At 37.8% G+C, this 27,228-nt stretch overlaps 2 protein-coding genes and 1 non-coding gene across 7 annotated transcripts in view; 2 read left to right on the top strand and 1 right to left on the bottom strand.

The window, feature by feature from the left end:
• Positions 1 to 11,728, top strand: part of LOC144646412 (uncharacterized) — a 35,301-nt gene extending 23,573 nt beyond the window's left edge. For all 5 annotated transcript variants that reach the window (XM_078505999.1, XM_078505996.1, XM_078505994.1 and 2 more), the window contains 12 exons: positions 2,027 to 2,050; positions 2,323 to 2,482; positions 3,253 to 3,434; positions 3,924 to 4,158; positions 4,566 to 4,759; positions 5,454 to 5,638; positions 6,128 to 6,214; positions 6,842 to 7,036; positions 7,747 to 7,964; positions 8,610 to 8,650; positions 8,913 to 9,009; positions 9,432 to 11,728. In XM_078505999.1, the coding sequence (XP_078362125.1) occupies positions 2,027 to 2,050; positions 2,323 to 2,482; positions 3,253 to 3,434; positions 3,924 to 4,158; positions 4,566 to 4,759; positions 5,454 to 5,638; positions 6,128 to 6,214; positions 6,842 to 7,036; positions 7,747 to 7,964; positions 8,610 to 8,650; positions 8,913 to 9,009; positions 9,432 to 9,756 (1,943 nt within the window). In that variant the 3' untranslated portion in view covers positions 9,757 to 11,728. The remainder of the gene's footprint in view (positions 1 to 2,026; positions 2,051 to 2,322; positions 2,483 to 3,252; positions 3,435 to 3,923; positions 4,159 to 4,565; positions 4,760 to 5,453; positions 5,639 to 6,127; positions 6,215 to 6,841; positions 7,037 to 7,746; positions 7,965 to 8,609; positions 8,651 to 8,912; positions 9,010 to 9,431) is intronic.
• Positions 8,097 to 8,171, bottom strand: Trnat-ggu (transfer RNA threonine (anticodon GGU)). The gene has a single exon. It is a non-coding gene; the product is annotated as a tRNA-Thr (tRNA).
• Positions 11,729 to 14,885: 3,157 nt separating the features above from the next.
• Positions 14,886 to 26,804, top strand: LOC144646414 (uncharacterized). The gene is made up of 16 exons (XM_078506001.1): positions 14,886 to 14,943; positions 15,061 to 15,176; positions 16,160 to 16,322; positions 16,856 to 17,028; positions 17,838 to 17,867; positions 19,401 to 19,566; positions 20,058 to 20,233; positions 20,344 to 20,512; positions 21,199 to 21,383; positions 21,644 to 21,828; positions 22,287 to 22,382; positions 22,768 to 22,959; positions 23,232 to 23,449; positions 25,073 to 25,113; positions 25,788 to 25,884; positions 26,333 to 26,804. The coding sequence occupies exons 2-16, from the start codon at positions 15,098 to 15,100 to the stop codon at positions 26,520 to 26,522; spliced, it is 2,160 nt and encodes a 719-aa protein (XP_078362127.1). The 5' UTR covers positions 14,886 to 14,943; positions 15,061 to 15,097; the 3' UTR covers positions 26,523 to 26,804.
• The last annotated feature ends 424 nt before the right edge of the window (positions 26,805 to 27,228 follow it).

Here is a 27,228-nt window from a genome sequence, read left to right as displayed (position 1 = left end):
TTGGTTTCTTGAAGATCTGGCTAAGCGTTTGGTATGGTTTGAAAGCCGTGCAAATGTTGAACTTTCTGAGCACGCGACCAACCCTATCCGAGGCACCGCGTACGTACGGTATGCTGGCAAAGTTCACAGGTCTTTCTTGCGTACGTTCAGGCCGAGAATTGACTGTGAGACACTTTTGCAAAAGCCTGTCTGGGTACCCATTTGCCCTTAGATCTTTAGCCACACGTTTCGTCTCTGCGCTTTATATTATTATTATCATTATTATTATTATTATTATTATTATTATTATTATTATTATTTTAATTAATAAACTTTATTCAAAACTTATAAAAATGACCTATGTACAATGATTCACTAAACAGAATTAAAAAATAAATTATTATTATTATTATTATTATTATGTTTCCGCTGCGTTTTTAATCGCTCATTCCAATTTTGAACGCTTCTCAGCTTTTATTTATTTTCTATATAAGATATTTTGCTTTTCATTTTAATCATAGAACTATTTGTATCATAGAACTGTTTATTGTAATTAGTTTTGCACCATAGATAATAATAATAGTAATAATATTTTTTTTATTCTTTCAGTAAATCATTGTACATAGGTCATTTTTATGAGTATTGAATAAAGTTTATAATATTTTTTATATTATTATTATTATTATTGTCATTATTATTATTATTATTTAAAAATATATATATATGTCTGAATTTATCAAAACCGGATCAAGACCAAAAAGCCTGGTCTGCACTTTTTCCAGCAAAAGCACCGGCCTTGCCAATCAATCAATCAAAAGCAAACTGTCACTTGTTAGCATGCACACCAACCTTGCTTGTGTGTGAAAGCCTCATGGCAGCTTCTCAACTCTGCACGCAGCCGCGCCTGGAAGTTCAAAGACGATTTCAGCCCCAAAATCCCCCTTTTGGAAAGTGACCAAACCCTGACTAGGACCACCCCCCCCCCCCTCCCAGCAAGCCCACAAATCAATGACTGACCCTGGTCTCCCTTGGGCTGTTAGGTCATTGACTAAGCTACCCAGCACAGGCTCCGGTGACGGAGACCCCCTCAATTTTTACGCGTGCGGCTGGCTTGAAGGCCGACTGCCGTCGGCCTTCAAGCAGGGCTCGCGGAGTCCAAAATTTGTCCAATCAGTGTAGAATTTCATGGTGTAGCAAGCTGTGACTGACAAAAGATGGCTGCTTAGATAACCAAAGTAGTCACTTGGATAGTTAGCTAGTCCTAACCGGATTTCTTCCCTCTCCTGCTAAATAGCAGATTAAAGAACTTTCCACTCAGGAAAAAGCAGAATATAACTGTTGTGGTTTAACTTTGTCTTTGGCTTAATATTTTTCAAACCAGTTTGATTTCTATTACCCTTTGTTTCACATTGTGATAATGAATGTAAGACAATGAAAATTAAAAATCAAACTGGTTTAAAAAAATTTAAACCAAAGATAAAATTAACAAAAAAACCACAACAAAACCATGCCAAATTCTGACCCCATTTTGATAAATTCAGACATATATAATAACCTTATTTCACGCAATCATTAAAAATATTAGCACCAATAAAAAGGATTAAGAATTTAAAAAAAGCTATATAAAAAGGTACAATGTCTTTGTGTAAGCGAGAATTATTATTATTATTATTATTATTATTATTATTATTATTATTATTATTACTGTTATATTAGTCTTTAACATCTTAATTTTGAAAAAAAGTTTTCTTCAGTTCCTTGATGATGTTCTGAAACTCTTTATCTCCAACTCTTGCCTTAGTTGTTTGTGAAACACAACGTACCTGCTCTTTTTAGCTCGTTTTTGTGTGAACTTTCACGAAGTGTGACCCATAATGTCATATGAATGGCTAAAAGAACTGTCGATTTACAAACAAGAAAACATATATTAGGCTCACTGATTTATTCATAATGAACTTGCATTTTTGTAAACCACACGTGTAGTTGGCAGCTACCTTTTGTATTTTGCTATACTGTATTAATATTGAATTCTGTTGTTTTTCGACAGGAAACAAAACGACCACACCAAACGGTAAAATATTATTTTGTCACGTCATGCATCATGATTACTTTTAAGTTTTTATGGCCTTCTTATAGTTTTCCGTGCACAAAGATACGTATACAAAATAGTTCAATATTTCCAAGGTACTAAAACCGCTACAAAATGCTTAGGAAAAACTTACAATATACATACGAAACTGCTCAAAAAAGTCTGCGTTCGAACCTATTGAATCATTACCATTGCCGTTATCTTATTGTTGAACAGAGCGTTTAAAAATAGATAATTTTCTTTAATTGTCACAGTGTGTGGTTCAGTAATCAACAGCACGGTGAAAAGTCCCGGATATCCAAACAACTATCCAAATGGCACGGACTGTACTTATGTGATAGCCATTCCACGAGGAAAAAGAATGAACATTTCCTTTTACGATTTTGACGTGGAACATGAGCCAGCATGGTGCGGGTAAGTCACGACATGACAGTGTCTCAGTAGTTTTATAGTTCACGAACTTGTGTTTAAATTATAAACATGATGATCAACATCAATACAGTAAATGACAAAAAAAAGTGTCACATAAGAAAAATTGCTCGTGTTGACGACTCGTCACATAAAATGTGTTAAATATTTCGTCAGCATATGTGGTCCCCAATCTCCCATTCGGTACTATGTGCGTTTATCTGCTGTCCAAGGTCTTAATGGCACGTTAATCTTTGAACTGCCGACAAATAATTGCTGTGTCATCTACATCACCAAATATATTTGTCACAAAACAATTGTCACATAAAAATTGCTTGTGTAAACGCGGTTTTAATCGAGGAAATACGGTAGTTGTATTCATTCTCGTCTCCATAGCCCTTTCGTTTCTCTTAGCCGGTTGGGCCTTGGCACGAGAAAACAAAGGGCTCTGGGGACACAGGATTTCCAGATTTCCAGTCCTAGATTTCTAGGATTCCAGTCCTAGACCTTCCGGTCTTCATGTATGCAGTCATGACGTTCCAAAGGAATGTATGAGAGAGTCGTTACGTTTTCGACTTCCGTTTAGGAATTCTTTGTTCCAATCAGCCAATGAAAAAAATTCGAATTAATTCAAAAATTCTATGTCCCCTCGTGCCAAGCCGGCTAAGAGAAACGAAAGGGCTATGGGGACGAGAATGAGCTGCTTCACGCACGCAAACACAAAGCCAAAGGCCCCAGTTCTTATTTATGAAAACAGTAGTCACTTTTCTTTGCAGATTTGACTATTTGAAGATAATTACCATCACTAATGGAAACAACTGCGACCTTGGTAAACACTGCGGGGTGAAAACTGGGCAGACGGCTCTTGTATCTGGGGACTATGCTGTACTGATGTTTCACTCGGACAGGGATGGGCAAAGAAAAGGATTTCTTTTATTTTTCACTACTGTTTCAGAAGGTAAGTAAAATCAGAAAGCAGACCAATTCTCCAAAAAAGACGCGTGTTTGTAGCTGTAAAAAAGAGACACTACCCAAACGTTAAGGATCAATTTTCTCACAGCATCGGAGTGAGTGAAAACTTTATTTAAGTGTCAAAACCTTATAGCCTGGGAATAGTGCTGAATTAGTAATAAGTTATTGTATGATAACCAAGATACTACTCGCTTTGTGATGGGATAGTGACTATGATCTATCAGAGGACAGACGCATTGATGACGTCACTGCGTGGTGTGACTACGCGTGTGATCAGAGTTTATAGTCCAAGTCAGTCTTATCGGCAAACATTTTTTTCAAACTCGGCTCCAAAACAAAGTGAAAATGACGACGTGAAGTGATATTCATGACTGACGTTACGTTAACGCTTCGCTTAAATAATAAATGATTTCACATAACCTTGCGTAGATTCTAACTTAATTTAACCATTTTGATTCTTTATTCGATTTCACAGCAATAGTTATTAGTTCCACTCATCAAGCAACGACGCTCACAACCACATTTGGACCCCAAAATGATTCCATACCTACAAAAGCTCCTGGTAATACAAATAACTTTTCTAACAGCACGGATACAAAAGGGTTATCTACATTAGTGATCGTGGTGATAGCTGTTGGTGGTAGTATGACGGCTGTGATCATTGGAGTAGCGGTTCTTTGCTACATTCGGAGAAGAAGGAGAGATAAAAGGTTTGACTAATCTTCACATTGTTTCTATAGTTTATTAAAGAAACCTACAGGCCTGTATGCAAACTGACCGTGTTTTTTTGATAATTCATTTACTAATACCCCATTAATTCACACCAAAGCTAAAACTTGTTTAAAAGACGTTTAGTAAAATACAGTTCAATTTTTTTTTATAAATTGTCAGCTGAAAATGCTAACTTATGTTTTTTTGCCCTAAATTTAACACACGGAATTGAAAGTTACAACTGATTTGAAATATTACGTAAAATTCAGACTTAGTTGGCTGTTGCTGGTTTTTATTTTGTAAACCTTGGGTCAACTAATCACGTTTTACTGTTTTAATGGTGTATTATATCAAGCTCTTTTGGAATCACAGCCAGGATTTACTCTTTGAAAAATGGGGTTTTTAGGAAAAACAACAACAACATGTTACAAAAGGAAAGTCAAAGAAATGATAAATGGGAAGTGAAGAGCGAAGACGTCACTGTATATGAAGAGCTTGGTCAAGGCGCATTTGGCAAAGTGTGTAAAGGAATCATGAAAGTCCATTCATTAAAAAAGAGAGCAAACACCACTATAACTGTAGCGGTGAAGATGCTACAAGGTATGTTATAAAGAACTTATGCACTTGCAGGTGACCTGGGGAAGATTTTTCGACGTTTTTGTTGTACCGAGATTATTCATACATTCAGGACAACCCTGTAGCTATCAACATTGCTGATCCTAGCAGTATGCAGGACGCGTGTCACACATAAATCAATAAATGTCCTTGCTCGCCGGGTCATGTAATGGGTTCTATTCCCGTCGGGGACTCAGATTATTTTCTTTGTCCCACGATCGTGGCATTAAACATTACGTCTTCCTCAACCCTTCATTAACACCTTCGATAAACATTAACTCCAAAGAGCCATTTATACGGTTAATCACGCTCAGAAATACAAAGTTTCGTCCGGATCATAGCCAATTGCTATCTTATTCGCGAGAAGCCAGACGGCCTTATGGTACGTCTGTTAAGCTCCAGATCGAGCAGTCCGTCCAGTCCAGGTTCAACCCTGGCCGGATCATTGTTCTGTCTTCAGCCGAGGTTAGACACTTAAACTTCACGGTGCCGACCTCCATGGGTACCAGCGACCTGGTAGGTAAAGTGACGTGTCTAGGTAAGGCCCGCTGTCGGGTGTCGTGTGATGCAATAGCATCCTGTCCAGAACTAGCAGTATTCCTAGTCGCTTCATCCCATGACCTGTATTAGCATCAGCCCGCTTGCTCCGTTATTAATAATTATTGCTTAATCGTTTCAGAGGATGCCACTCCTGATCAGAAGAAAGATTTCTTAGATGAGATCAAACTGGTGAAAACAGTTGGTTCACACAAGAATATCGTGAGTTTGATTGGCTGTTGTATCAAGTCCTCTCCAAATTTTCTCATAGTGGAGTTTGCATCGAAAGGAGACTTGCTCTCTTATCTAAGAGAGCGAAGAAAAAAGGTAAAAGTTGCAGCATTGAGAGCTAGAAAGGTGCCATATATTTTAATCGAATTTCATCAAATCTGCCTTTGGTCAACAAGTTGAAGCAAAGCATTAAAGGAGCGATGTCACGGTATATTAAGTCATTTTTCTGATTCGAAATCCTTTCAAATTGAAAGAAACCTCAAAGTAATAGTTCCCTCACATAGAAAAGCAATAAAGGAGTAATAAAAAAGCAAAAATAATTAAGAATGGTTCCGACTAATAAAGACTAAGACGAATTTTGAATGACAATTTTGAAAATGTTTGCCATTTTTTTCAAAATGTGTTGTCGGTGACGTAGCTCCTTTAAAAGATGTTGACGATATGTCAAGGAGTGGCAAACAGACAACTTAATTCTAAAACGCTGAAACTCACAAAACAGACTCTAAGTTTTTGGATCAATAACTCACAGGAAATGGTGAGTCTCGATCTAAACACAATTTTGATAAATTTCTGACTTATTTTCAGGTTAAATCCGAGGCATACGTTCAAGTACGAGAAAGCCTGCCGCCACCGACGCCACCAAGATTACTGCATCAGAGGATTACAGGCAGTGTAAGTGATATATAACTCGGTATCACCCTTAAAATAGCAACTCAGTCATTTGCATGCATTGAAGGCGGTAGGCTATTCACTGAGCCAAACATATCATGTAGAAAAAGCAATGCTTCTATTCTATAGGCGATACTCACAGTGACCCCATCAATTAAAGCTACTGCTTCAATCGGATTCGAACCCGTGACCTCGCGATACCGGTGCAATAATCTACCGATTCGTAAAGCCAAATGTTTAAGAGACCGGTTCATTTTTGTTGCTTCTATATATCTTTGCTATGAAGGACAAGATGACATTTACTCTGCCATTTTTTCTATACTCAGTCGGATGAATAAAAGCCAGTTTGGACAAATATTCGTTGAAGCACTCGAAGAATTTCCGAATTATTTCATCCAATCAAAAACGTGCGCGAACGCTCACGATTACTCCGAAATCAATTGCGCGTGCAAATACATCTCATGTTGCTTAGCAACTACTGGGAAGAAAACCGGGGGCTCAATCACTTCTCGGAGAAGTGATGTCGCCATCAACTGGCACTTATTCCCCCGACTGTACTAAAACTGTACTCCATGCGCCGCATAAGCGCTTCTGCTACCTAACTGGCTTATCCATAACTTCTCTCCGCAGTATGAGATTGGTAATGACGACATTGGCCAAGTAAATGTCGCTTTCTCCACGACGAACAGCAGTACTGACCTAATAATTAACATCGCTCAGTCCTTGAGTGACGAAGAACAAGATCAAGAACTCGACGAAGATGAGGACGATTCTTTGACGCCAAAGGATATGATGTCCTTCTCCTGGCAAATAGCACAGGGAATGGTATGTGGAATAAAAGGCAATAAAATCAAACCAATCAAATGTTATTGATGATGTAGAATGCCAAGTGTAAAAAACCCCGTTATTTATTGCTAACCGTTCCACCCCTGTAGCCACCACTCTTCGAGACTCGAAAGTTTATCCTTGTGGTATCCTATCTCATGTACTCCTATCGTATCGTCGTGGTTAACCAGGCACTGGTAATTTCGGTGCGATTTCTATGTTTCTTTTTTTTATGAAATTTACTTACCCCACCGAGTTCTCGCTCTTGCAAATGACAAGCATCCACATTGCTTAAGATCATTGCCCTGTATTGCATTGAGCATCCTTACTGCGCAGAAATTTATGCGTAATTAGCGCGTGTACATAAACAAAATGGCGGCTTTTTTATATGCGGCTTAGTCCGATGGTGACCTATCGAATTTTTTCACAAAATTTGTGTTTAGCGATCAAGTTTTTTTCTGTAAAACAAAAACAGATCAATTCCTTTGCTTGAAAAATAAATTATCACTGGAAATGTGTACTTTGCCAGTACTCGCAAGGGAGTTATTAAAGAATTATGTGACATATACAAGGTCTTCCTGGGACCCCACTTTTTTAATTCAAAATTTAAGTCCCCTTAAGATAATCAACCAGTAGGCAAAGTTTGGTCGAAAATCTATGTTCAGTTCTATTTCGGGGAATGACCTTAAAGACATTCATTTTTCTTTTAGCAATACTTATCAGGAAAGAAAATTATTCATCGGGACCTCGCCGCTCGCAATGTGTTAGTCTGTGACAACAAACTTGTCAAAATCGCTGATTTTGGATTGGCACGAAGCACCGTGAGAGAAAATGTGTATCGCGGGACAGGTCAACACAACAGACTTCCTTTGAAGTGGATGCCACCTGAAGCCGTAAATGACGGTGTTTTCACCACGAAAAGTGACGTGTAAGTGAGTTAAAATATATGTTAACGAGCATGATAACGTAAATAATAAAGATGGTAAATTTCAAGCTCGGTGATAAATAGTGAAGAAATTATTCAACATGACACGAGCGTGGGACAAAGAAAAAAAATCTGAGTCCCCGACGGGAATCGAACCCATGGCCTCCCAGATACCGGCTGGGCGCTCTAACCAACTGAGCTACGAGAGACTCGTTGTGAGCTGGGCCATTTACTAGGTTGATATGTGACACGCGTCCTGCATACTGCTAGGATCAGCAATGTCGAAATCATCAAATGTGTAGTAAATAATAAAGATGGTTAATTTCAAGCTCGGTGATAAATAGTGAAGAAATTATTCAACATGACACGAGCATGGGACAAAGAAAAAATCTGAGAATGCTTCTTTGGTCACTGAGAACATTTTATTTTGGCTCTTATTATTGTTATAATTTCCTTATTTTAATTAATGTATTTTCTGTAAATAGTGTACAAAAGTGTATGATTTTTGTAAATAGTGTGAAATAACAAAAATCTGAAAAATCTGAAATGTAGTTAGTGATACGTTTGTGAGATAACTTTCTATGCGCCTCTAACAAATAATGATTTATTTTGGGGATAAGAACGTTTTCTTATTCTTTTTTTATTAAGGTGGTCATATGGCATTCTACTCTGGGAGATTGCTACTCTTGGTAAGTTTTTTTGCATAAATGAAGGGGGTCCTTCTTAACTTTAAATACAAACTCGTTGCTAAGGGATTGTTGCAGACGGTTTGTGATTTGAAGTAAGCAATCACCGTGCCGTTTACACAGAAAATGGAAGCCACTGAAGAAAAACTGTAAATATGGGTGTTTTGTACCGCAGAACTTTAGTAGCCACCCCACCAAAAACTAAACTGTTAGGTTTTCGTCGTCAAAATGTGTTATAACAATTTGAATTAATTTCTGATTTCAGGAGGCTTTCCTTACCCTGGAATTAGAAACAGAGAGCTTATGAGACTGCTAAAAAGAGGATATAGAATGGAGAAACCAGATACATGCTCAGAGGAGTTGTGAGTGATATTTCTGTGCTTGATGTTGGGAAAGGAAATAATTACTTTTTTATCGCAACACACCGAAACATATTTACAGCACGGATACTTACACTACTTAAAATACTTACAATGCTATCTTACAATATTTTATTTTACAATATTTTCAGTACAGTTGCATACGCTACGTGCAATTTATACTGATAAAGCGAGGGAAATAATTACCTGGCGAATTTTTGCGTTTTCACTGTGCAAGCAAACAAAAAGGAAAGGTGTGCTGAACGAAATGAAAAGGCATCTAAAATTGTATTTACACGAGGAGTACAAAGGAACGTGGGTTGGGAGGAAGTGTATCAGTTGAGAGAGGGTCCGAGCTTATTTCATACTTTAACAGAATGTTCTTAAGACGCTATTTCTTATTTCTCATTTGTTCTTCAACACAGCTATCAATTGATGACGCGTTGCTGGGCCGATAATCCTGATGCGCGGCCAACTTTCACCGAGCTGTGTCAAGAACTGGAGGACTGGATGCAAAGAGATGCTCCTTATTTGGACATAGACCAGCTGGATGAAGATCAGCCTTACTATGACACAACTGCTTTATCAGCATCCAGCGGATCTTCCTTCGAGGAACACAACTCAGATCATGGTCCCTCATTAAACACGACCACGGAGAATTTGCCTTTCAATGACAAGGACGCTATCTTGAAAAGACACGTTTTTAAACAAACTTCATGCCCAACCATTATGATAGGTTTTAACAAGTAAATTAGGCCCAATTGAAAACCCAGCTGACAGATTAGAGCTGGGGTCAATTCAATAAAACATTTACAAGTGTAACTTACAAGTGAAGCTTTTGTTTTCTACCTCTTAAACAATATCTACACTCGTAAATTACACTTGTAAATGTTTTATTGAATTGACTCCTGGCATCTTACACAGCGGTCAAACAAACTACGCATGCGGTTCTGGCCAAAACCTCCTTTTAAAATCCTCCACTTTGAAACCGTAAGTTAAGACAGCCACATAAAATTTAAAAGCTTTGTACACCACATATTAATAGGTGTTATCCACCTAGTTTACCGGCTAGTAATTTTATAACAGCTTCTAGCTCTAACTTTCTCTTCAAACTCTTACAAAGGGCAAGTTGGTGAAAACCGGAAGTGGTGTTACATTTCTGCATTCGACCTCCAAGAACTGTTTTCTACAGACTAAAGCAACTATGAATATTGAGCGTTACCCACCCCTACCCCCCTAATAATTCCTGGGTACTAAAGATTAGTGAGTTTAAGCACACGGTGACTCCGCCTGCGACATAAAGACATTTCAATGGCTTTAAAATGTGTTTTATACCATAACCGAGAGAATTCTCGCGCGCTGATTGGTCCAAAGTTATGGTCGATGAGAGTATAGACCATGAAAGTGACGTCAGATCACGCCACGCACACGCGCGGGCTAAAAGATGTGTAAGTTTGGTCTCCATAAATGAAAGCGAATTTCATCGTGTTTTGTTTGAATCAAGTACGCATTTGTTTTCGGAATTCAGGATTGGACTTCTACTTAGGTGATCTGTCGAAAGAAAATTGACCAGGCTTTTGAATTTTTGGTCTAACTGAGAACGGTGCTAGCGAACCGGCAGCGGACTGTCGATGTTCAGTGAACGAGCTCTAACAAGAACTTCAGAAAGAAAAATCATCTTGCTTGCTTCAAGCGATAGGCACACACTCAACGAGAGAGGAAAAGGTAAGTAAAATTGTTATTCTTTGAATTCTTGTTTATCTTCTTTCGTATCATTGTCGTTTTGACGTGTCGGACCGGAATATTTTTACGTCCAACCGGCAAAGTTTCTTCACGGTCTGGCATTGCTTTTGATAAATACTTGTTCGAGTTTGTTATGGTATAAAACAAATCGACCACATTTTTCCATGGTCTACACTCTTATAGACCATAGAAATGACGCCATAAAATGTCCAAAACTTTGCAGCGAAACCACTCGGCTAACGCCTCGTGGTTCCACTTGAGTTTTGAACATTTTCTGACGTCATTTCTATGGTCTATAAGAGTGTAGACCATGGAAAAATGTGGTCGATTTGTTAAATGCATCTTGGTACATTTTGTAGCCTTTCTCAGCAAAACAACAATGCGCCGAGATCATAAATGACCAGATACGCAAAAAGCATAAACTAGGAATGTTACAGGTTAAGGTCAGTTAAAATAAGAAAGAAAAACTTTAAAAAGGTAATAGGTAAAGGCTTTGACATAACAAAAAACTTACAGAAAAAATAATAACTTTAAAATATGGGTAATAGGTAGTAAATAAATAAATTGATTCTCGAAGGATGAAGCTGGAATAGATCCTGTTATACCACATTTTTTATGATTGAATAAACTAGACAGTTGTATATGTCAATATTTAATATATAATTACTTCAGCTCACAGCATTAATGGGTATATTGCAGAGAGCTGAGGCCGCAGGCCGAGCCTGCCTGTAATATACCCAGTAATGCTGTGATCCGAAGTAATTATCTTTTATTTATCCTCCTAAAACACTATTTTTCTTTCTCTGCCTTACATCCACGATTTCAGTCGCTCGCACACTGATGTTTTGGTTCATGGCTGCAATCGTCGATATATTGCAGAGAGAGAACAATAGTATTTTTGAAGGTCACTAATTTTAAACATCGAGTGACGCCACTTTCTCTACATCAAGAGATTGTTAATAAATTTTTACAGACTATACTTACATGTTTGTTTTCTGCTTTATAGACTGCTTGTAATTTTTTTTGTAGACTGTCGTGGGTCAAATAAATACAAGCGTAAATCTCTACATTTTAGTTTCAAGTTAATTACAACAGAACACGACTGTCACATGACACCACTTACCATGTGGAACGCCATTTTGTTTTAAATCGCCGTCAATTTTCACTACTGCCGTCTTGTAATTTTCGTCTGTAGTCAGTTCCATATTGTTTCAAATTTTTGAACTTGCTCGATGAGAATATTTTCCCATGTTTACTTTGACGGCGATTTAAAACAAAATGGCGTCCACATGGTTAGTGGTGTCATGTGACAAAATCCAAAAGTAAGATTGGTTAAATCGCTGCGTAACCGCAGACAGCCGCGAAAAAAGTTGAACTTAGTTCAACTTTTTCGAAAACCCTCACGTTCGCTAAGTTCGTTCACGTGCTTGTTACGAACGTAAATCCCTGGAAAAAAACGTGGCATTGGAAATTGGACAACGTAAAGTCGACGAACTTAATCGCGCGAATAGAATTTCATGTTTACGTACGTTTATAATTTTCACGTACGTTGACGTGCGTGGACAAAAACGCGACAGCAGAAATTCACCTTTATCCTTTTTTACCTACGGCAAAAACTCTAGAGAAAAAAAAGCAAGAGATACTAGGTATTGAAGAGAGCTGTTTCAATACCCTTAGCAAGTTGGTGAATAGTGTGTGCTCTTGGCGGCTATATTGGAGGAGTGAAAAAGTAAATTTTTTTTTCCTTTGGGAAAAAATCATTAACATTTTTATGCAAATATCTCTTATTGTTCCAACATGGCTGCCTTGAAAACACTTTATATCACACTCTTGTAAAAGAAATGTGTGAATATGACCACGAGTCATTTTATAAATACTTTCGAAAGAAACCATAAAGTGAAAAAAGATGTCAGGCGACTTCCCCGGATTCCCGGTTCACAGCCTACGTGACCTGACGCCAGGCTTTTTCTTTCACTATTGCATTTGTGTAATTTGGGTCTGTAGTTAGTTCTATAGATTATTGCTGGAAATGTTCGAACTTCCTCGATGCGAAGTGCTTCTACATCTTAATGTTTTCTCATGCGAATCGACGGCGATTTAAAACAAAATGGTTTTCCACATGGTAAGTGGTGTCATGTAACAAAATCCAAAAGTATGATTGGCTAAATCGCTGCGTCACCACAGACAGCTGCGATAAAAAGTTGAAGTCAGTTTTACTTTTTCGTAAACCCTCACGATCGATACGTGCGTATACGTGCGTGTAACGTACGTAAATACCTAGAAAAAACGTGGCATTGGAAATTAGACAACGTAAAGTCAACGCACGTAACCGCGCGCGTAATAAAATTTCATTTTTACGTACGTTTATAATTTTTACGTACGTGCGTGGAAAAAAACGCGACATTGGAAATCCGCCTTTACAGATATGTTTAAAATTTTGACTGTGGACGCGACTCAACCCTATAAATCAATGGTAAAAGTCTCATCATAGGTTATACGGTAGGTATTCGAGAAATTTTGGGTCAAAAACGGGCTTTTACAGCCTTGGGCGAGAATCAAATAGCGCGCGTTCGTGTGACGCCATGAGTTTCGTGCGGTGAAGACAAACAAAGTTGGAACTCCTTTGCTGGCTTATTTTCTTTCTTTCTTGCATCTTTTTTTCTGTCCTAAGTTTAAACAAATGTCTGAAAGCATTTTGAAATTTTCTCTTGTATACGATGTTGGTTCAACGTGATTTAAAGCTGAATCTTGTTTTCGTTTCTTTTTTACAGTTGCTAGTTCAATTTTTATCCGCGCAAGCAATAATGACGCCAAACAGAAAATCGTTGCGCGCTCTTGAGTCTCGTAAAAGCTGTAGTAAGCCACCTCAAATTTTGTTGGCAGACCTAATACCCCTGCGGTCATATTCAGCTCGACCAATCACAACAAAGTAAAGACCTATAACCACCTCCGCTTAGTCACAACCTTCTGGCAGTAAAAAAACCAAATGTTTTGTTTACCTGCAGAATTTGCTTTGGTTTTTTTCGTTGGTTTGGCTTGTAAACTGCACAACACAACGCATCGCAATATCCTGTGAACTGCTCAACGCAATATCTTGTAAACTGCCAGACATCAATTTGTAAAATGTGCAATATGTTTATTGCGTTGTGCAGTTTACAACAAGCCGTTGGTTTTGGGTTTATCGCGAATGTATCACCACCTTTTACTAAAATTTATAAGCTCGGTGAAATTGCAACTGAAATTCATCGAAATCCGATTTTGAATCTGGGTTGGTAATTAATTAATTGTAGCTACGTGTTCAATAATGAATAGCGAAGGTGATATAATATCATTATCTGTCAAATTAATCTTTTTAAAAGCACCTTACACCAACTCAGGTGGTCGTTAATGGATACATTAACAAACCCGGAACTTTTATTGAAATTATGGGAGAGTTAACAAATATATTCAATTATTTTTATAAGAAGGAAGAAGATTGTAAAGATACAAGAAATTATCCGATAAAAACTTGCAAACTCAGGTAAAAATATAGCAGTTTACTATTCTTTTTAGTTTGGTTTTATGAAGCCTTTGTTTTTGGTTAATTACTTCGGGTGTAATTGTTTTCAGATATCATTCATAACGCAATATAGCTTTATACCGTGATAAATTGATATTTCGGTTTTTCGAAGAGTCGTTCTGTTTTAAGGGTCTCTACTTTCAGGTTTAACTAATTATCAAGTAGTTTTGTTTGTTGGAGGTTCGCTTTTTAAAGAGGGATCGTATCTTTATTTTCATTTTTTAGTTGATCAGTTTGGGTGTAATTGTTTCAGAAATCATTCATAAAGCAATATAGCTTTATACCGTATAATGTTTAATGTTGCAGTTTTTTTTGGAAGCTTAGGTCATTAGTTTTGAAAGGTTCCTATTTTCAGGTTTTTCTAATTATTAACTATTATTTCTCGAAAGGTCACATTTGGTCAAGAAATTGTTGTTCTCGTAGCTTAACGGTATAAAATAAGTAGGCCTTACAGTATATTTCGCCTCCTTATTCAATGAAACCAGTTTTGGCGGTCGCTACCTATTTGCTTTGAAGACGGCAGCGAGGAATATAATCACTTTGTATTTTGGTGCATACAATACTTGTAAGGCAATAAGGCAAGTTCACAGATAACATCAGCGACCACATTATAGGACAGCTTCTTCGAAAATAGAGTAATATTGACTTATTTTTTGTCGTTCACATTTTTAATAAACTTTTTTGAAATACATTAATATGCATGGTAAACAGAAATATTTAATCAAAAGACATTTTTTCCATTCTCGTTTCAGCTTATTATTCCCCGGCAAGGCATCCAGATACTAAAAAATGTCCACAGTCTTCGTCTGTATCTTATGGCTGTGTACGTATACACAGCTCATTCTGTCAAGCCAAACAGAAACAAAAGGTAAAGAAAAATATATCTGTTTAATAACACTTGATTCCTGGATGTATGTACGATGTAATTACAATTACCTCTGCCAAGAATGTTTAAGGCGCTGAAGAGAACTTTGCTAATAATAACTTAACAATCAACATCATCCTCATCGTCAGGCATTTGACGATCTCTAGTTATTTTTTTTCCGTTAAACTTTTCTTTTACCTTAAATTTCACTCTAGGCCATAGGCTTGATTAGTTAAGGTTATTAATAAGCGTTATTTTTAATTATTTATTTATTTCCTTTTTATTATGAAAGTTTTTACCACTTTGTAAGCGTTAAGGTAACACGCATGTATATTTTCTTTAAAGCACTATTGGGCACGTGTGGAAATAGCGATATACAAATAAAATTATTAATATCGTAAAAAATTTTGTCGTTAATCATCGTGGTAGAGTACAATAATAATAAAGTATTTTTTTCGTTTGTCTCACGACGTAGTGTCACTTGTGATGTAGATCGCGACGTTTCGACTGCACACTGCTAGTCTTCATCAGGCCATAAGGTCGACTGGTCTGGTGTAACCTTATAAAGCACGTTGCTGCGCTGTGATTAGTTGGTTTTCAGCAGCTGTGATTGGTGCATTTCGATCCTCGCTGTTCCGGTGTGCCGTTGTTCCCTACACTACGTCGTGAGAAAAACGAAAAAAATACTTTATTAAAATTATTTTTATTGTTATTATTATTATTATTGTTGTTGTTGTTGTTGTTACGCGATCATTGCGATTGTTGTTGTTGTTGCTCTTTATATTAAAGTAGACTCTCAATTTCTTGAACCTCCAGTGGAAATTAATAATCAATAATTGATTGGATGTAGTAAATCAGTCAAAGGGAGGCAAGTTTTGGCTCGTGTTATCAACGGGCCAGTAAAATCAAAGGTTCGATAAATCAAGATTCCGCTGTTTTTGTTTTATTGTTGTAGACAATTTTTTTCAAAATTTCAATTTTAACAGTTTGTGGAATAGCAAAAAATTCACTTGAAAGTCCTGGATACCCAAACAACTATCCAAACGCCACCGACTGCGTGTATTTAGCTCCTATTCCGCCTGGCAAGGCCATGCACGTTACCTTTGAGGATTTTGTCCTTGATGATCCCGTTGATGGTCAGGAATGTCGGTGAGGAACCTTAACTTTACACATTATCTAACTTTACACATTACAGAACATTTAATGCAAGTTGCCTCGAAGAGGGAGGGATAACGCAGGCAAGTGCTTTGTTTCGGCGATGGAGACTTTTATGATTTCTAACGAAAGCGGCAAAGCTACTCCCGAAATCCAGCCAGCAACACAGGCTTAAACGCGCGAAATTTGTATAATCAACCAAGATAGGTCAAATAAGGCTATGTAGCCAGCTATTGTTTCTATGTGTCGCGGTTTAGAGCGATACGCGTTCGTGATGTTAGCTGTTCATAAGAACCAATACAAATCATCGAAAATTTTACCTGACCATTAAGAGAGAGGCGTAGAAAGAAGCGTAGCAAAATACGCTATTGAATTTCCTACAGAGAGGGGGGAGGAGGGTACGTATTGATGGACTAGCAACAGCGGCCAGGAAAACTCAAGTTAACTGCCGGTCTCAGGCAGTGAATACCAGTCTTCCAAATAAACCTGCTCTTACTAATGACATTCGATTTATCTTTGCTTTATAGCTATGACTATTTGAAAATTTTTAATGACCAAAGCCAAGAATATGGTGTGTACTGTGGCGAGAGGACTGGACAGACAGTTCTCGTAACTGGAAAGTACGTCGTGATCACATTTCGCTCAGGTGACATTATTCAAGAAAGAGGATTTCGGCTGCTCTTCACTGCTGTCCCAGTCGGTAAGTACAGGGAGAAACAAACAGCTTGACTCTCACGGCAGAGGGAGATCATTGATAATTCATCAAGTTAAAACAAAGAAAATCATAACCGTGACGGTAATTTGGATATGTGATCTTAATTAGCATAGATTTTTAAGATTTAATTTCTCCATTCACCCCTTAGTTTAAGTTGATTTAGAAGATTCCGTGTATATGACGAGAGAGTGTTTCATCACATTTCTAAGCACCTCGAAGTTCGTTAAAACTACTTCGCTACGCGTCGTACATTCAGCTCTCTTTTCTCGGTGTTTGGAAATGTGATAAAGCAGTCTCTCTCATGTTTGACATGTTTCATAAAAAAAATTGTAAATGAAAGGAATTTGTGTCACCTCGGCACGATATGATCTACCCTGGAATATATGATAGCTCAAATGCTCAGACTTTTTGCTCGAATAAGGCAATTTCTTGGCTTCCAAGTATGACACATTTCAACGCAAAAAAAAAATTATAAAAGTTCTTGATGGCAGAAGACAAGTGAAAAGATTCAAAAACAACACATCACTTTTACGTTTTGAGGAAGACATGTTTCGACAATCTCCGGTATCCTCGTCAGTTACAAAATAAATGATCCTGGTTACTCGTCCATTTTTAAACAGGCATTTGGGTCACTGGTTCATTTATGATTATTTACATTTTTGAATATTATATTGTGTTTTGTGTTTTCCCACATTTATAAACCGTAGGACCTTATTTTGTAGTGGGTTGCTATATTTTTGTTTTGCTCTATTGTATTCTTATGATGAATTTTAACGCTATGTTATTTTCAACAGGAATAACGCCCACTAAGCTACCAGCAAGCGGTAAAATATTATTTTGTCATTCTTTCAGGATTTCTTTTTAATTTTTCATCGTCTTTTAGCCTAAATGTTTATATAGAGAGTTAAAATTAATACCAATGGTGTTGATTGTCCGATTTATTTTGATTGTATTCTTTCTCTTTTAAATTTTTATCCAAACAATTCTCCTTTTCTTGAAGAGGGAAATTTTTTCATCATAATTATGTAATAAAAAATGTAGGTCGCCAAGCTTGTTTAAGAGAAAGTGACGATGTATCTCCACCGCGAGACAAACCGTATAGCAAAAGCCGCCATTTTGCCAAACCCCCCCCCCCCCCCCCCCCCCCCCCCCCCAGGATTAGGAGGCATCCTTGAAGACCCTGCGTGTAATATCCGTGTGTACAGAAAAATCTCGATTTTCCCAAAGTGGGCGCGCAAAGTGGTATCTGGAGTTGGGCAGAATGCCGCAAGTGGGTATCAGGAGGTGTGATAAATGTCTGTACGGTGATTGGTCAACGATGACGTAACATGAACAAATCTCTGCGTGGTGATTGGGTGATGATGACAACCCATCAGCGTAAGAGCGTGCGCAGGCGACAACAACGCTTCAAGAATGACCAATTCGACAGCTGTGTCGAAAAGGATGCCGAAAGATTTTCTCACCTCTGTCAATGAAAACGCTTGCTGTGAGTTTTTATTATCTCGAGAATCTTTTGAATTCTCTTTTCTTCTCGACAAGTCTCAGTTACCAAAGAAATTTTCAGACCTATACGTACTATTCTCATTCTTGGACAAATAAATTGCATAACTTTCAACTTCCAGACCTTGTTAAATGAATAAATTTCGAATGAAACTTAAAATTATCGGTATCTCAAGCAGGAGATCAACTATAACTGAACGTTTGTAAGAATGGTTGTTTGGGCTCCAAGCTCAAATATCTTGAAAACAGTTGGGCTCAAGTGGAACTTTTAAAACGTTAGGCTATTGCTAAAGTTTGTCCTCACTGAGATCCCTCAGTTCTTGTAACTAAATGTACGTTATCATTAATCTTTCAGAATTGTTCGCATAATTACGTTTTGTTTTGTTCATTCACTTGGCTCGTCCTGAAAGTTTGTTTTTCTATCACACGTCGTCGTCCCATCTTGAAGAAGAGAAGTCCAGAAACCATGAATATTCTGTCCTGCAAAACGCGAGAACAATTAATTTTTGACAACACGACCCGCCAGCGAGTGTTTTCTTAATCTCTGAATTGTCGCACAATTAAAAATGTACCAAGTACCTACACTGATTTTCAACCAATTGAGCAAATAAAAAATGTCAAAATATTGGGCAAAAGAATTGACTGTTGTAACGGATGCGCTAAAAAAAGGATAAGTCAACAGCGAGGGCAGCTACAGTGTCAACTATCCCGAGTTTTAGGATACGCAATGCGATACTAAGGAATCACCTTAAAAGTACTAAAGCCGGTACAAAACGCGTAGGGATAACTCAGAATAATTGTACATATTGTCTGTCTTACTCCTTCAGTTCTTATTCATCCTCTCTTATCTTTCATAGTTTGTGGTTCAGTGGTAAACAACACATTAAAAAGTCCCGGATATCCGAACGACTATCCAAACGTCACGGACTGTATTTATGTGCTTCTTATCCCACCTGGCATGGCCATTAGTATTGCCTTCAGCGATTTTGTCTTAGAGCCTCCCGAAGATGGTCAGGAATGCGAGTAAGTTACCTTCACTTAACACATTGTATAACTTCACACAGTACAGAGCATTTAACGCAAGTAACCTCAAAGATAGCGGGATTTCGAGTTAAAGTGCTTTGTTTCGGCGATAGAGCCTATTTGAGCTGGAAGATGATGCATCGTGTCAGTAACTGTAAGTGGTAACACTACGTTTATTTAATCATAGCACCGTCAGTATTTCACGTTGTAACTGTTGACGACAATATTCAGTCTACGGAAGAGGTAGACAATGTTCCAAGGACGATAAAAAAATAAAAAAATGGGAAAATCAAAAGTTCCACAACTATCAAAATTTATAGAAACTATGAAAGGCGAATACGTAATCTTTCATGGGCTTTTTAGATTTTACCAACACCCCTCGCCCTCCATCTCTCGCCTCCCTTTCCTTATTCCCGTTTTAATAACGAGCGATCCCTTGAACTACCAAGGCTCTTATAAAATGTGCATTCAGTAGTCATTTTTCTTTGCAGCTTTGACTATTTGAAGATTACTAATGAGAACAACGACAACTTTGGTAAATACTGTGGTACGAAAACCGGGACGACAGTCCTTGTAACAGCTGGACACAACGCTGTGCTGATATTCCACTCAGACTACGATATACAAGAAAAAGGATTTCTTTTATTTTTCATTGCTTTTCCACAGGGTAGGTTAAACTGATCATAGTCTGCATTGCAGCCGTAATGTATTTGTGTCGTGTAACGCAATCCTTCTTCCCACTTATCACTAAAAACAACTTTTACTTCTTTGTCTTAGAAACTAGTACACCAAAGGCAGCTCTTCCAACAACTGCTTCGAATCCTTCAAATAGGTTATCTACTTTAACGATCGTGGTGATATCTGTTTGTGGTGGTGTGATAGCTGTTCTCATTGGACTAGCTGGTTCTTGTTACATTTGGAAGAAACGAAGAAACAGAGTTCTAAGGTATTCCGAAATCTTTCACCTTTTTAACCAGTTGTTTTAGGCGTAATCTACATGCCTGTACGTAAGGAAGATGACTTTTTTAAGTCAGTGGCCATATTTTAAGGATAAGCTTTAATAAAATACATCTTCTAAGAGTTATTAATTTAAGAGTCCCCTTCTCTTGAGTTTGTTTTAAAGTTTCTAATCAGCGGTTCGTTAGAGTTTGTTAACTGAATACCTTTGACGTCGATGTGACGATTCAGTGTAGAAAATGTTTTGCATTTCATAATCATTTCTTTGTTTACCAAGCAAGAAAGATTCTTGTTTGCACCAGACTACCTTCCGGATTTAAACCTAACCATTTAAAAACGCAAAATTCCTTTCACTAATAAGCTCCACCCACTCACCTCCAAATAATTTAATGCGGAAAACGTTTTGAAATTTGACGGTGTATTTATTCACATTTATATACCTCATAATTTACATTTCGTGCCCCGCCGAACCTTCTTCAAAAAAGGGTGGCAGAAAATGCTTTTGCACGCTCTCTCATTGCTTATTCTAGCCAACACTCCCTCACTCTAATTACAAGGCAGCACGGTTACATTGTGTGCCATTTGTACGTTTTTTGCAGCTCACGTAGTTTTCAGTAGGATTTGAGCCAATCAGATCTAGAGACAGCATTTATTTAATGATAATTGATATTGCAGGATAAAGAACAGCAACAAGGTACAAGAAAAAAATGACAAATGGGAGGTGAAAAGCGATGACGTCACTATATGTGAAGAGCTCGGTCAGGGAGCATTTGGAAAAGTGTGCAAAGGAATCATGAAAGTCTCTTCATTAGAGAAGAAAGCAAGCTCGAAAATAACTGTAGCGGTGAAGATGCTACAAGGTATTCCATATGTATGAAATACAAGTGAACTCCCACTATTTGTTTGCTGCAGGCTTTAGAACACACCTTGTAAAGATTATAAAGAGCCTCTCTCCACAATTGGGTTCCGGCGGCGAAATGTTACGTAGGGCGACCTGAAAAACGTCGGTGGGCGTCTTTTGACTAGCATGCCACCCAATGCCGCTAGCCGTACTAGTCTCTTCATGCCATGGATAAACTATTTCATTTGAAACTTTTATATTTATGCTTAAACTTTTCAGAGAATGCCACTCCAGAACAGAAGAACGATTTCTTTGATGAGATTAATCTGATGAAAGCGGTTGGATCACACAAGAACATCGTGAGTTTGATCGGCTGTTGTATTGAGTCTTCTCCAAATTTCCTCATAGTGGAGTATGCGTCGAAAGGAGACTTGCTCTTTTATCTCAGAGACAAAAGAAAAAAGGTAAAAGCTTTAGCATACGCTGTTACATAAGGTACAAATAGTTTGGAGTATTCCGGTGACTAAAGCTGACGTAACGATTTTTGGATAGCGCGGTTTCGTTTTGATTGGACAAAAACAATTGAAAGCTGTGCAATTGGTGCAGAGTAGTACACTTTCGAAGGCGGTGCCTATATCTATCGATAAAGGTCGGTCGATTTGAAAATAAACGGCTAAACTTTTTAAGGTTTACTCTAACGCTAACCTTGTGAATGCAAAGAAAGGCCCTTGGGTTTTGTAACGCGTAGTAAATGACGCGATTTCACTTGGATATCATTTTTCAGGCTGTTTTTTCTTATCTCGTTCCCGTTTATTCCGCCTGATCCCCCACAATGTTAAAATTGCTATTTAGATTACACAATTACATTTATAATTATTTATAATTAATCAAGGAATTTTAATTCATTGAGGCTTATTTTCAGGTTAAGGACGCCAAAGCCGCGGCATACGTTGACGTACGAGAAAGCCCGCCGCCACTGATACCACCAAGATCACTGAACCAGAAAAGTACAGGCAGTGTAAGTAATATTTCACTTTATATTACCCTTAAAATACCATTGCAATGCCTGCAGTCACTCTCCGCTAATTTATTAAATCCTTTCTATAAAAAAGGCATCACTTTTATACTGTTACCATACTCCACGCGCCGTAGTCTGTTCCAGGCTCTCGGTAATTGGGGAAGAGCGAAAAACGCGGGCGAGCGAGGAAGAAACGAGGGGGACGAAGGTGAGCGAAGGAAGGAGAGCTTGTAAGAATTTCTTTAACGACCCTTCACTTCGTTCCCATTGACTTTTCCTCGCTCCCCCGCGTTTTTTCGCTCTCCCCCAACTACCGAGAGCCTGGAACAGGCTTCACGCGCCGCGGCATACGTTCTTTTGTAACCCTTGTCCATAATCTCTATAGGAGTATGAAATCGGTGCTAGCGACATTGGCGAAGTCAACGTCGCTTTCTCAAAGACGAAATACAGCACTGAGTTAAGAATTAACGGCGCAAAGTCCTTGAATGACGAAGAACAAGAACAAGATGAAGACAATGACGATTCACTTACGCCCCAGGACATGATGTCCTTCTCCTGGCAAATAGCACAGGGAATGGTAAGTGAAAAGAAGTTTAATCCTGCACAGGTATGAATTGATCGAATTTGTCAATGGAGTAAAACGCCAAGCGTCAAAACCCTGTGATTACCCTAACTCTAACCGTAACTTTTCTATCACCGCCACTCCATGGGAGACTTTCATGTTTGCCCTCACGGCAAACATTTCAACGTTGCTTCTTTTTCTTTTTATTAAAATATTAACATCAACCGACTTTTTCCAGTAAAAGACAAGCATACATGTTGTTTAACTTTATTTCATTTTTGCCTTAGCAATACTTGTCAGGAAAGAATATTATTCATCGGGATCTCGCCACTCGCAATGTATTAGTCTGCGACAACAAACATGTCAAAGTCTCTGATTTTGGTTTGGCTCGAAGGACCCTGGAAGACAATGTTTATCGTACAACAGGTCAACACAATAGACTTCCGGTGAAGTGGATGTCACCTGAAGCAATAAAAGACGGTGTTTTTACCACAAAAAGTGACGTGTAAGTGTATTGAATTTTACATTTAACTTGAATGTAGGTAGCGTTTCTTCGTGTTTGAGAGTTCCTTGTGAATTATTTGAGCGTCTTCAAAATAAAATCATTTACTTAGGAGATTAGAAGAGCAGTGTCGTTAACGGAGTGGACTAACGTAAAGTCGTTCGCAGGTATTTTTTCCCTATTTTCCCAGGTTTCACATGCGAAATTTATATTATGAGAGAAAGAAAACTGAGAGTTAAATGAAATCATAGGGATTTATAAAAGAAACGTTTTTTTACGTTTTTGAGTCTAATGCTTGCGTGCGCTTTGCGCATGCGCATTAGACTCTTTGTTATATGAAAAAAGCTGTTAGCAATCCCAAGGGAATGGTTCGGGATCGATAATCGTTCGCTGTAATGTAGAAAACAATGATCAGCTGCAAGAACGGACTCCGTACGGACACGCACGATTAGTTTCAATTAAAAACAGCCAATCAGCGACACGTGTTCCCACGCATAATTAAAAGTTCTTTCTCAAGTCACGATTATTCAACACTTGAACAGGACGAAATAATTTTCCAGTTAAGACATTTGTAAGCTTTTTGTGAAAATAAATCTTCGTTTTCAGTTCAGTTAAGCACTTGTGTTTTCGTCTTGCTTAAAAAGCAAGACGTCTTTGAGAAAAAAATATTTCGACGGCGACTCGCGTTTATTTACACAATGCGACCAAATATTTATTTTGTTTTAAAAAATAGAAAACTTTACCTCGGTTTTTGTATTTAAGTCATTCGAATTTTGACCAATTTTTTTCTTTACAGTGCAAACAAAAACCTTCAAAAATAAAAGATGTACATGGATAAATGTAAATCAAGTTACGCGACTAAATCAAAATGCGTTTGTTTGGCCGCTTTGCAGTATTACACTGTCCCGGCCTTTGCCATACACTGAAATCGAATTTCATGCTTTTACGACTCTCAGAGATCTTAAGTTCTTCTTACAGCTAGAAAAATCATAAAATGGTTACATTGATATGGAAGTGATGATTCGCGAAATTTGTACATCATGATAAACAGTCTTCGCTCCTGTGTATGGTAGCTCGATAATAATTGCCTAGTTTCCAGCGTTCAAAAGGTCATTCATCATTATATTGACGTGAGCATTTACACCCGTTTTTAGGAAAATCTGTCACTAAGTGCTTACAGTACAATGGAGTAACAGTCACTATTTCAAGTGCTTTTATTGCAAAATCTGTTTCAAGAGTCATCATCAAAATGGTGAAAAATCTGAAAGAAAACGATGTGAAGTTCTTCAACCCTTGTTGTAATGAACATGCTTTTTGTAAATCGTCACGCAATCTTGTCCAAATGTTTAATCGTTTCTGCTTTTACGGACAATACGGAAGAAGTAACATCAACTCCTGTTCATACTTTAAATTTTGTGAAGCATATAACATTTATGACTGTTTCGTTTTCATCCATAATCATCCACGATGCCCCTAGCTTGCTATAAGCATTTTAAATTAAACTCCCGAACACAAACCTCTAACCAATTTTAACCGGCTTACGAAAACCGCGCAATCTGTATCACTATGCCATACGGCATTAGACTCATGTCACCCTTGGTGACCTATTTTTGTATTTATAATTAGGTGGTCATATGGTGTCTTGCTCTGGGAGATTGCGACTCTTGGTAAGTTCTTTTTAACTGACTTTAATAAAGCGTTACATTGTTTGCCCTTAGTAAACTTCATTTAAGTATGATTAGACTTGCCCCAAGTCGCTCGATTCGTGTCAATAGAGTTACTTGAGTAAGACTGCTTTAAAATCGCGCGCGAGTGACCGAGCGGAATTTATTTGTTCGTGTGTAATGCACGAAGCTGACACACTAAATCGAGGAATGGCGCCACGATCCTCCGCCATTTTGTTTTTCATGCCCGCGCGCGCCCTCTGTTTCCGTATCCAGCGGTTTCCTGCGAATCTAACGAGCGACTCGCAGCAAGTCTTAAGTATGGCATATGCCTCTTATTAATAGTTACTTAAATTACGGCAGTCAAACGAAGGTTTTGGTGGTAAACCATTTAATAATATTTTTAAATTGAAAATGCTTGCCCAAAGTAAGCCACTAGTGATAATTTGGCCAACTTGATATTACTCGTAGAATTGTCAATTCCTGCTTTTACATTTAACAAGTCTTATGGTTGAGTTCACCTGATTGAAGGCATTTTAAAGGGAAGTTATTCAGAAGCCTGTCCAGCTTCTCTATTTAATTGTATGGAATTTAAGCAATTTATGATCTATAAACCAAAACCTTATAATACATTGTCGGAAGTGAGTGCTAGCAAGTTGAATGGATGTATTTTTCAGGAGGTTTCCCTTACCCTGGCATCAGAAACAGAGAACTAATGCGACTGGTAAAAAGAGGATATAGAATGGAAAAACCTGATACCTGCTCAGAGGAGTTGTAGGTAGCATTTCTGTGGCTAAACATGCGTTATCATTTAGCTTGCATAAGGAGTGAAATAGAGACCTATCTCTACCTATCTCTCTGCATACGTCCGCTGTGACGGAAAGAGACACTCATTTTTAAATTGCAAATGATATCTCTTAAAGAGAACAAGACTAAGCAGTTTAATTGTTTAAGTAGAACGTTCCTTGATCTATCATACAAAAGTTATGATCGATTTAATTTAACCAACATAAATGAAAAGGCGTGCCTCTTAAAATTTTATTACAATATATTTAATTTACGGACTCGCAATAGAGCAAGACTAGTTTCTATTAAATATGAGATAAACCAATGGGCTCATTGATTTCGCGCGGGAGGTTATGGGGTAGAAGATCGCGGCTCAGTCATTCAAGCTCAAATTTCATGTTTTAAGACGTTATTTCTCAATTGTTCTTCAACACAGTTATCGATTGATGACGCGTTGTTGGGCAGACAATCCTGATGCACGGCCAACATTCACCGGGCTGTGTCAAGTTCTGGAGGACTGGATGCAAAGAGACACTCCTTATTTAGACCTCGACCAGGTGGACGAAGAACAACCCTACTATAATTTATCTGCAGTATCACAATCCAGCGGATCTTCGTGTGAATAACATGCACGCGAAAGTCCTGACTCAAACATCTGGCACAGAGAATTTTGAAATCACGACAAGCTTTTTAACAAAATTAATTACGCAAGTAGAAATGTAAGCTCAAATTCCGTTTCAATGCAACGAAGGTGACTTAACAGTACCCCTGCTTAAAGCCGTTTTTGTAGACTGGAGCGAGTAGCCTTTTAAAGGCCAAGTAAATAAAATTGATGTATGTTTCACTGATGTACAAGCAATATTACTTCTTTGAGAGATATAATTATCTCTCTGAATCTCTCTCCGTCATTCAAATAATTGTTGTTGTAGCAGACGATAAAGTAGCATTACCTACACCAAAATTAAAACTTGTAACTACACTTCACACATTGAAATGTATTTCCTTTGTGTTTTATGGCAAAATGAGAAATTCTTGATCACTATTATGGTAGTTGAGCTGAAAGATATAAAAAGAACATTAAGGTTTTCCTTTAGCCTTTATCGGCCAAGAAATTTTAATAAAACGTAACTTGTCGCGCGATAATGTTGCAATGCAAATTTAAAAAAAAAAACATATTAAATTATCCTTGTTGCAAGTTGCAGCAACATATTTTGGGAAGAAGACAGAAGTTGAATTTTGTGCAACTTGTTGTCCCATCTTGTAACAGGCGTGGCAATACGCAAAAAAAAACGCAACATCCTTGTTGACATAAATAAAAATGTTACTCGTGTT

The sequence above is a fragment of the Oculina patagonica genome, chromosome 3, assembly GCF_052425735.1.
Source record: "Oculina patagonica isolate OP01 chromosome 3, crgOcupat, whole genome shotgun sequence".
Lineage (NCBI taxonomy): Eukaryota > Metazoa > Cnidaria > Anthozoa > Scleractinia > Oculinidae > Oculina > Oculina patagonica.
The sequence above is the reverse complement of the archived record's forward strand: the minus strand, read 5'-3'. Positions and strand labels throughout refer to the sequence as shown.